At 41.8% G+C, this 10,656-nt stretch overlaps 2 protein-coding genes across 10 annotated transcripts; one reads left to right on the forward strand and one right to left on the reverse strand.

Annotated features, from left to right (window-relative positions):
• Positions 1-1,153: 1,153 nt before the first annotated feature.
• itpkca (inositol-trisphosphate 3-kinase Ca) lies at positions 1,154-8,423 on the reverse strand. 5 transcript variants are annotated; one of them, XM_053441806.1, is made up of 8 exons: positions 8,160-8,423; positions 7,799-8,060; positions 3,231-3,330; positions 2,891-3,104; positions 2,466-2,670; positions 2,016-2,117; positions 1,864-1,935; positions 1,154-1,749 (listed from the first exon to the last, which is right to left on the reverse strand). In XM_053441806.1, the coding sequence occupies exons 3-8, from the start codon at positions 3,277-3,279 to the stop codon at positions 1,543-1,545; spliced, it is 849 nt and encodes a 282-aa protein (XP_053297781.1). In that variant the 5' UTR covers positions 3,280-3,330; positions 7,799-8,060; positions 8,160-8,423; the 3' UTR covers positions 1,154-1,542. The 5 variants fall into 5 exon arrangements, with proteins under 5 accessions (XP_053297781.1, XP_053297782.1, XP_053297784.1 ...); XM_053441807.1 differs by lacking the exon at positions 7,799-8,060; XM_053441809.1 differs by lacking the exons at positions 7,799-8,060; positions 8,160-8,423 and adding an exon at positions 5,256-5,395 and having other exon boundaries at positions 2,016-2,081.
• Positions 4,523-10,585, forward strand: ccdc61 (coiled-coil domain containing 61). Of its 5 annotated transcripts, none has more exons than XM_053441800.1 (13): positions 4,523-4,776; positions 5,813-5,964; positions 6,058-6,140; positions 6,771-6,931; positions 7,073-7,225; positions 7,304-7,520; positions 7,599-7,699; positions 7,818-8,038; positions 8,700-8,775; positions 8,871-9,068; positions 9,145-9,184; positions 9,353-9,419; positions 9,512-10,585. In XM_053441800.1, exons 2-13 carry the CDS (start codon positions 5,817-5,819, stop codon positions 9,604-9,606), a joined length of 1,560 nt encoding a protein of 519 aa, XP_053297775.1. In that variant the 5' UTR covers positions 4,523-4,776; positions 5,813-5,816; the 3' UTR covers positions 9,607-10,585. The 5 variants fall into 5 exon arrangements, with proteins under 5 accessions (XP_053297775.1, XP_053297777.1, XP_053297776.1 ...); XM_053441802.1 differs by having other exon boundaries at positions 7,599-7,681; XM_053441801.1 differs by having other exon boundaries at positions 7,304-7,511.
• Positions 10,586-10,656: the final 71 nt, after the last annotated feature.

The raw sequence follows: 10,656 nt of genomic DNA on the forward strand, positions 1-10,656 counted from the left end.
TCACGGACCAAGGAATTTCATGTCCTGATTACAGCAGAACATCAACGGAGAATAATGATTAACCGTGGCACAAACACTGGAGAAGCATCTTGTGACCAGAAGATAATTAGCTGGATAAATGTGAGTGGGGTGCAGTGGAACACCAGATCCTGCCTTTGAGCTAAATGAAAAAAGCCGGTGGAGTTAGATTTGGTCAGTACACATCAGACTGGGTTTGTCCTGTGCAGCCCCCGGCTCCTCCGACAGATCTTTTTGTTGTGGCTGCAGACTGTGTGGGAGGATTTGTAGAGCGTGACTTTCAGTTTCTCTGTCTGTCCGTGGCTTTAATCTTGTCTGATGCTGCAGGCGAGGGCAGGGGTTCCCCCCCGCCTGCCGTCTGATTGAGCAGGTGTGAAACACAGAGAGCACATGTGCCTTCATCTCGCCAGTCAACCCTGCATCAGCTGAACTTTAGAGATTCATTCAATTCTCTCTCCGTTTCAGATATAGAGTTCTGCTTGTTAATCTTTTGTACATGACGTTTTAATATATGAAAGTATATGAAAGCATATTAATATGCTGATATCTGGTTAGTACAAACAATTTTTTTACAATATAATATTGTAAAGTACCGTTTATGCATATCAGTGTTTGTCCGTAAGACATTGTGAATAAATTATTTACACAAACGCCTCTTATTATTATTTTCATGTCATTATTTATTATTGCTTTTATTTATTTATTATAATTTGTTATATTAACATTTCTCCTCTTTTTTATGTAATAACCTATGAAGAGGCCTGTGTCTGTGATCTTTTAAACCTTCTCTTATTAAATTACTTTATGTACTTATTTATTCATTTATTTTCATGATGGGATTTTATCCAATCATTATGGTTTTAATTAGGAATGTTTTTTAATACCCATGGCTCCTCATGGCACTCATCGAGGGTTCTGTGCTTTAACCTCAACTGGATCTAAAGCTAAGTGTAACCCTAACAGCAAGAATTAGCCGTCAAACAGCCCTATGAGGCCCAAATGTCCTAACTTTCCAAAAATGTAATAACTCTGTAAGGTCTACCCTTCAAATGGCCCTCACAAGTAACAACACATATACAGTATACATACCAAATACCACCAACCATCATGATGAATAATAGGATATAAACAGCTGTTTCATGATGTTTTTCAATTTATTAAAAATGAAGATAATCGAGCCTCAAATTTAGGTAATTGCAGAAAATAACTGTCCACATTGTAGCTTTATAGTTTTGGCACCATTTTATTGAGATATTGTGATATTTCTGATAATCTCCAGCAACAGACGTTTTTTAGCTTTTAATTACTTATTCCTCATGACATCTCCTGCTGAGGCTGGAATCTGAGACTGTTTTTGTTGGGGAGTTATTGGAATCAATCAAACAAATCTTGCATTTCACCTTCAATAGTTTTTTTTTTCATTATTCTGACAACATTTCAGAAGCCAACGCAGCTACAGTAATTCATTTGTAAGTGTTATACGGAAGTTTGAGAGTAAATGTCCACACAATTTGAGCGTGGCCTTTAGCTCAGCGGCAGCATGTTTCCCAATATGTCAATGAGGTTGTCCAGACCCCACAGGTAGCCATCCTCTCGATTGCCCTCTACCCAGGCAGTGCGGTGGTCCAAGGTAAGTGGTGAGGGCAAGACCACTGTCTTTCCAAAGTCGATCATCCAGACTCCTGTTCTGCCTGTCCAGTCATGCACAAACAGCAAGGAGCTTCCCACAACCTGCAGGGGATGGGCAAATCCACACTATCATCAGCCTACACCCGCCCAACACAGCCTCAAAACCTTTATTTTCTATTTCTTTTACTATGAATCACTTCTGGTGCAGCAGCTAACCTCATGTGTTCTGAAGAAGTCGGATGCCTCCAAGACCTGCCGCAGCTGTTTCAACTGCCTCAGATATCCCCACTGAAGGTTAAGATACAATAATGACCAAAGAGAAGGTAGCAGGTGAAGAAATTTAAAGTATGTGTGAAGATCAGACTCACCATGATGTGCGCACTGGACTCAACAAAACTGCTGAGTGCTTCCGTCACTTGCTCTCTGCTTTTGGTCTGTTTGAAGTTTGTGTGACATTCATCATTTGCCTTCTGCACAGGACATGTAACGGTTATAGAGCAGTATATATGACATATCAGAGAGTGACATTAACTCCACCAAGGCTGAAATATGTGGATACTGTCTTTGATCACTGTTTTATATTGCCCTATATGTACATTTGTATCTATGCAGATAAATGTGTGATGGATGAATGTATTTTATAATGTGTCTATGCTGCAGATACTGCAATGTCCAAGACAAATTTAACACTGGGCCCATCTTTTCTTAAAAATACATATTCATAGGTAAATTTTTCAAAGACCAGGCATTGCAGAAGTACACTCCCTGCATATCAAGATGAATCAGTGACCTGACTCTGCCATCTTTGATGAGCTTACCCTGAATCCTTCGATGCGGAACCCCAGAGTTGTTGTGGAGCTCAGTGTCTCCCTCCACTGCATGTACCTGGTTTTCAGCACCGCCTGCTGGGCTCGCTCCTGGGCCGTCGGGGCCTCTGGGTCCACGGCCACCATCTTCTCATACATGTCGTTGCGAGGCTGGGGACGTTCTCTGGCCAGTTGCAGCTCCTCCTCGAGGTATGTGCTGTGAAGGACAGGGCCTCATCGTCTTTATTGTTATTTTGCCATATTGCTTATATTGGTATAAGCAAAGCAGGGGAACACATTCCTTTCTAATAGGATCAATAATATGACAAAGAAATTAAATATGCTAACTTGAAATAAGGAAAATCAAAGTCTGACATATGTAAGTAGATTAAGCTACCATTTGACTGTGTCTCCACCATTGTTTCATTTAAACTTACCGGCTGCCCATCTTGCAGTCCATGATGGCAGGTGTGTTGAAGTGGGTCAGCAGGTTATCCATCATGTTGTAATCCTGCTTGTCACGCTGCACAACACCGTGGTAGGCAGGAACAAAGGACCTCAGAGTGTCCGCCATCAGACGGAGGTAACATTGCTGCTCCCCCTTACAATACCTCTTCAGCAGTGTGCCGTAATCCCCTACATGAAAGTTCCCTGTGAGACAAGCAACAAAAAGATAGCACACAAGACATATAATTTCTTCCAGTACTTACCCAGTGGATTTTTTTTTTATATTATTACAATAAGACTGGAAGAAGAGCAACGTAAAGGACGACAAACCTGCATGTCCAACCACTTGAAGCCACTGCTGAGGCTTCTTAGGAGTCATGGGAACGAGAGACTAGGTCCCACGGCTCTTGTGTTTTTTCCATGCAGAGTTCTGCATGGGATGACAAAAAAAAACTAACCCTCAGTCAGTCATTCTTCAGCAAACACACACTCCAGGTCACACTAGTGTTGTCTGTGTTTTTTTTGTTTTTTTACAGTTGAGCAGCTACGACCTCAGGTTTCAGAGTCACTGAGGCTATTTTTTGCCTTATGGGTGAACAACGTCTCCATGGAGACGGACCCTCACTAAGACTGAGTGAAGACATGCAGAGGTCGGATCAGGGGTTTTGCAGCAGCTTTATCAAACATTTACAGGAAGTGCTTGTTTTTCCTACTTGAAACGACTATTAACCATTTAAACAAACAGTATAAAGCTGAACATAAAGGGGTCCACCCCAACGTGAGACTTGATTCAATGTAATACCGCATTGACACAACTGTGTCAGAAAAAAGGCTTTATAAATATGAAGAGTTAAGTTACTTGGTTCTCATTGTTCCTCATATCATTGTAAATTACATTTTGGTTAGACTGAGAAACTGCAAGGTGCCACTTTTCTGATGGAGAAAATGATTAATAAATTAACAGGAAAGAAAAAAAAAATATATAAATTTTTCTACGACTTATACTATATTCAGCAGAATTATCAGTGATACTGCTATGACTCCATTGTTTAAGGTGCAGGAATTTTACCTATAATGTAGCATTCAAACAATTATTACTTCCACCACATAGGTTATAATATTGTCTCCGTTTATTTTTTTTATTTTTTTGCAGAATTAACAAAAACTACTCAACTAATTTCCAGGAAATTTTGTGGAGGGGTGAGGCATGACCCAAGGAAAACCAAACATTATATCTTGGCATGGATCCGGATCAGTGGACAGATCCGGGATTTTTCTCTTTTTTACTTTCTTTAACATCTTCGTTGATTCCTCAGAGAATAATTCATGTATTTTGATGGAAACAATAAGACATGCTTTGGGGACTGATATTTATGAGTGCGTGCAAATTGGCGCAGATCCAAATCTGAAACTAGAGAATTAAATTGGGTTTCATAATGGGACTGCTGGGTCTTGGGGGAAGTATATGCTCTACCTATTGAAATTAACCTGTGATCGAACCCTTCCGTGACTCCTTGTATCGCCACTCTCTGCATCCTCCTGAACTCTTGTAGCGCAATAGATGCAGTGTTTCTTCCTGACCAGTATGTGCAGCAAAGCGCCTGAGACGCGGCGGAGCTTCATCCAAACCAGACAGAAGAAGAGGGTGCAGAGGGAGCGCTGACAGACGAAGAAGAATTTAACGGTTCCCGGTTCTTGAACCGCCGCAGCCTCCATCCTGCCGGTGCTTTACAAACGGCTTCGGACTCGACTGTAGCACCGGTCAAACCGGTAGCTGCCGCACTGACTGCTCAATGCCAACTAACCGCGATGTGTTTCCGACGAGTAGCTAGGTGCTAACGACCCGCGTCAACAAGGAGCATTACTCCTGCAGAAGGTAACATTCATTTGTTCCTGTTTGGTAACAATCCCCACACCCAATATCCTCATGTGTTTCACAGGAATAGTTTGGTTAGCTCTCCAGAGATCACATTCACTAACTCGACTTACCCAGTGTTAACTAACGACACTGTCCGTGCTAGCTAACCCTCAGCTAACGTCAACGTTACGAGTGCGAAGATGTCACTCTTGCTAGCCGAGCTATTGACGGAGAAGTGGCAGCTAGCGTGGTTTTTATTCCTCAGAGGAGGATGTGAGGTTGTTGCAGCGGAACAATGAGCAGCCCCACTGTACAGGATGGATGTATGTGTGTGTGTGTGTGTGTTCGTGTGTGTGTGCGCAGTCGAAGCAGACACACAGACAGACACAGACTCCCTGTCACGGTCTCTTTCGCTTTGCACGGGAGAAAGTGAAGTCAAGCGCGAAATATAAATGACATTGCACCGCAGCTAAATTGAGCACGACGTTATCACTTACCCCGTAAGACAAGTGTATCTGCTTAGTCCTCCACATGTGTTATGACCCATCAACCAAACTTTTTTCAATGAAAGTGACGGCAACCTTTCAAAATGCACTCGGTGCTCTCGCTACCGCCCCCCGTGGTATGTTGTGATGAGGACAGACAGTGCGCGGTGAAATTAGACGATTGGATGAAAACGGGACATTTAAAGGTTCAGTGTGTAATGTTAAGGTGAAGGGGGGGTCCATTATATGTAAATTAATCCTATTTATGTTTTAACTCGTGTGTTTCATCTAAATTGTACAAATTGTTGTTTTCTGTATCCTAGAATGGGCCCTTTATATTTAATTACTTTATATTTACATTGGGAGCCGGTCCTCTCTACGGAGGCTGCCATGTTTTTTTTACAGTAGCCCGAACTGGACAAACTAAAGACCTTTTTGAGTTTTTATGACAACTGAAGGCTACCACAGGTCCACTCAAATTACCCAGGTTTATTTTGTAATAGTAGAGGAGTCAGGTGATTTCATCAGACTATAATAATTCCTAGATATCATCCATTTCTTCTGCGCAGACCAATGGAGGGTGGCTCTGAGGTGATGGAGGACATTGATTTTCGAGGGGTGGAGTTTTCTGTCAAGATAGAGGTGGACAAAGGTTTGCTGATGGTGGAAATCTCAGACTCACTGACAGCGGATCAGTGGAGGGGGGAGTTTGATCCAGCATGTAAGTAGCACACATTTGTCATTGACTAAATTGACTTATCCCTGGCACAAATAGTCCCACTAAAGCTATTCATTTAATTTATACTTGTTTTAGACATTGAGGATCTCACTCGAAAAACTGGCAACTTCAAGCAGTTTCCCATTTTCTGTAGCATGCTGGAATCTGCTGTGAGAAAGGTATGTGTGACACAGCTTTTACAAGATACAACAAAAAAGTAGTGGCGGAATGAGTTAACATGAGGTCAGTAGAACGATGGGAACACAAACACTCACACACTCCCTCGAGGCTGTGTGAGCTGAGGCGAGACTCATTCGTGTCCAGTGTTTCCAGTTGAGCGAAAAATGCACAGTTATATTCGTACTCTCCCTCTTCATTATTGTACTGGAACACGGGCTAAACGGAAAAGAGCCTGGAGGAAAATAAGTGTAACAATTTGAATTTTGGGTACATAGAGAAATCCGTCTCAGCTGAGATATTGCATACACCAAAGCACACAATACACACACTTACACACAAAACCTATGTTTGCACATGTTTCAGCAAACATTAGCCCCCTGGCTGTTTTGTGGCTAAAATAAAATAATTACATGGAGCACAAAAACATCCAAGCAGTCAAATTTGTACAATAACATTGCAATTCTCAATAGGGAAAAATACAAGATATTATCGTTTATTTACATATATATATTTATTTAATAGTGTAGACATGACATGTCTTTTTCTATGTATTTTTTTTTACTATTTTGACGTCTTGATGTAATGAAATCTTTATTTTCTGATTTTGTATAGTTAAACTTTTTTTCCAGATGAGCGATTCTGTAACACTTGACCTCCTGACCTATGCCGACCTGGAGCTGCTACGTAACAGAAAAGCAGGAGTGGTTAGTCGTACTCGCGGCCATCAGCAGTCGTCTGCTCTCACGGCCAAAAGATATCTAATCCTCATATACACTGTGGAGTTTGACAGGTTGGTCTCTCTGTGGTAACTTTAATATATATATTACACGTTGTGTCATGTTTGTTGTATTAAGCCCTCTTTTGAACACAGTATTTCAGTTTGGTCAGTGGTGATAACTGTCTTGATGTGCTGACTGTTTTGCATTTGTAGGATACACTACCCTTTACCCTTGCCCTATGTTGGTAAGCCTGACCCAGCTGCCCTGCAGAAGGAGGTCAGAGCCTTGAGGGCGGAGCTCAGCGCGCTCACTTCTCATGGAGTTAACAAATCTGCAGACCTAGAAATACAACGGCTACGAGCAGAGTAGGTTGCATTTAATCTTCGTCACCAACGATACGAGGGATGTGGGACCTTTTTCTGATGACTCCTGCTGTTTTCAAGGCTGGCTCGGGTGAAAGAGGAGAAGGAGGCTATGACCAAAGCTCTTGAGCAACTGCAGAGGACTGCAAGTGGTTCCCCATCTGGACGAGAGGACTGGAGAGTTAGAGATGTGGCGAGGACGCTGGAGGAGCAGCTTGTCAAGGAGAGGGCCAAAAGTCAGCGCTCTGCAAGCAAGAGATGCCAGGAGCAGAGACTCCTAATGGAGCAGGTGGACCTGGTATTCAGCTGTTAAAGATTTATCATGTTTTCTCTGTAGGAGCTAAATTTAACTGATTTTCTTCTGTGTCCTGGCTAGTTGGAGGAGCTGAGAGAATCAGAGTGTGCTCTCCGTGTGCGTGTCAAGAATCTCACCAGTGAACTGGCGGTGCTACGGAGAGGGTTAGAAAATCTAAGCGCGTACTATATATTTACTTTCTCTCTCTCTCTTCCAGTCATTCACTTACAATGCTGACTTTACATTTAAAATCAGAATCCTTCCATCTTTTCAGTACTTGCCCTCTTTGCGTGTCTGCAGGCGTGTGACTCCAGTGTCCGGTCACATCAGCTCTCGGGTTGATGGGGAAATCTATCGCTCTCTCTCCCGTGAGAGAGGATCAAGGTACGGGACAGTCAGGGCTCGCTCAGGATCCAGAGAACGGGTTTACGACAGAGTGCAAAGGTCAGATGAAAGAGGAAGAAGAGCGGATTCCTCAGGACCACGTGCTTGCATATCCAGGCCGTCCCCCTCTCCTACTGGTACTGATCCTGTTTTTTCTGCCTTTGTGTGTGTGTATGTGTGACACAGTTTTATTCTGTCCCTTGTGAACTTAAAGGGATAGTTCACCCAGAAATGAAAATTCACTCTTTATCTACTCACCATTAATCCGATGGAGAGGTGGGTGAAGTGTTTCAATCCACAAAACACTAGGAGTTTAAGTGGTAAACAGTGTTGCAGCCGAATCCAATACAATTGAAGAAATTAGTGACTAAAGCTTCAGATGTAATAAAACAACAGACAAAACACAACATGCCTCCATATTGCTGGTGTGATGTAATCCAAGTGTCTGCAAGCCCAGACATTCAAATAGAAATGAGGTCATTTACATCGTGTTTTAGGCCTAAAAGTCAGCTGATAGCTTCTGACGAGGTGCATTCAGGGACCGTCGGAAATGCTGATGCCCGCAAGCTTAGCCACTTCTGGTTGACTTTTAGACTTAAAACACGTTGTAAATAACCTTGTTTCGGGATAGTGGTGAATAGATAACTTTATTTGTATTGATATGGGTTAACTATCCCTATTACTATTGTAACTTGTACGTATTTTTACCGGTTTAAAATCATTACATAAAAGATCCTTTAGTAGATCATAATCTCATAGATGAGAGAAATTGATGAGATTCCCTCCTATATCTTCCAGGGTCACGGGTACCACGCTTTGACCCGACTGCATACATCCAGGACAGACATCGCAGACAGAAAGAGGCAGAAAAAAAGTGGGTTGCTGTTATTTTATGTTTGGCAGTGCACTGATATTTATAAAGCTGTAGCTGTTTGGGTCAATACCTGTAACCATGTTTTTCTGTGTCAGACAAAGGAAAGTACGGAGAGATATACTGACCTCGCCCAATATACCTGAGAGGGGGCGTTCACGTTCCAGAGATGCGTATCCCCAGATGGTCCGGTCCGGCAGCAGAGGCAGGAGTTTATCTGTGGAGCGGAGAGGGAGCAGGAACTCCTCTGAAAGCTCCTTAGTGGACATGGACGAAATGGCCAAAACCCTGTTTAGGTGAATCACCTTGTATAGGTTTTGCAAAGTCACTTATGTTTTAGCTGCTGATTTTAACATGTGTTTTTCTTAACAGAGGAAGAAAACAGACTTACAATTACAATGGACCCAGTGTGGTGAGTGACATGGTTATTAATGTAACTCTGGTACAAAATGAATCGCTGCTCTCTTGTTTATGCATTTTACATTTCTTACTGCCAACAAATCCCATGAAAAGACACCAAAACAACAATGCATGGCTTTTTTTAAGTTCCTTATTCTTTTAATGTGCAATCTGTTTCTAGTCAAGAGGAGGCCTTTCAACCAGGAAACCACGTTGCAGTACTCCAACACAGAGAATGAAAGAAAAAGGTGATACATCAAATCATTTTTCGTACATATGTATATCTAGTATCTAGTCACCCAACAGCATCTCATCATCATTTCTCTGTCTCCACCTCCAGAGAGCTCCATACATACGGGTGCTGAGCTGTCGGAGATTGACGCCAGGCTGCAGGCACTGCAGGACTACATGAGGGACCTGGACACAGGACAATAACACAGCGTCAAGCTCAGGCTGGGAAACACATCAAGCTTCCAACATGAGTGATGGGTTCACCTGTGTTCATGTGAGACACCAAATCTCCCACTGGAGGATCAGACTTCCTCCACTTCAGGAAAATACAGCCATCACTGTGAAGGACTACCTTTTGTGGACTGAATTTTTTTTTATATGCCAAGATTTTACGAATTAACTTAAAATATGACAGAGTGTCGTTTTTATTATTTCTACAACCTCACAAACCGAACTACACAAGTCTGGCTGCCTCTAAGTCCGAAAATATTTATAGTTGATGTTTTCTCATCTTTCTTATTTCTCATCTTCCCTATCTTCAACATGCAGCTGATAAAGCTGTTTGTCACTCACTGCACATCTTTTTTTTATTACCTGAATTATTTTCAGAATTGCAGACAGTTTCGTCAACTTGTTTTCAGTTCTAGTCTTTTGTCCTTGTTTGTGCATGTGTGTGCGTAATCTCTACCCTTAGAGAAATATCCAGCATTAACATGTTGTTGAACCTGTAACGGACTTGTTTCTTCGACACAGTGCATGCTGGGACACACTCCAGCTGCTGCTGCACAGTGAAACACAGGAACCAAGTCAATATACTGGTTTTCACTACATTCCACGATGGCTAAATGTCATTCAAACTGTATTGTCATCAGTTTGGTTTAATTTTGACCTTGAACTCAACATTATCACTGTAATACTATCAAACCATTATGACATTTAACTTGTTGATCTGCATGGTGCATTCAAATAGTGTATTTTCTAATGTTTAAAGTAAATGGACCTATTTTCCTTTTTGATTTTACACCCCAAACTAAAGCAAAAGCAATTTTTAATCTTGGATCATTTGTAATACCCATCAGTGTTTTTTGTGATGGTATAAATACCTACTTTGTGTTTACACTGTTACTCATTCCCCAGTCGAATGCTTTTATACCACTTAAAACTCTTATTTATAAGAAAGTTCTTCTTTGTGTAAAGACTTCTTTTTTTTTTAAGCGCATGCATCCTCTCCAGACCTGTAGTTGTGTGCACACT

Source organism: Pleuronectes platessa, chromosome 15, assembly GCF_947347685.1.
Source record: "Pleuronectes platessa chromosome 15, fPlePla1.1, whole genome shotgun sequence".
Lineage (NCBI taxonomy): Eukaryota > Metazoa > Chordata > Actinopteri > Pleuronectiformes > Pleuronectidae > Pleuronectes > Pleuronectes platessa.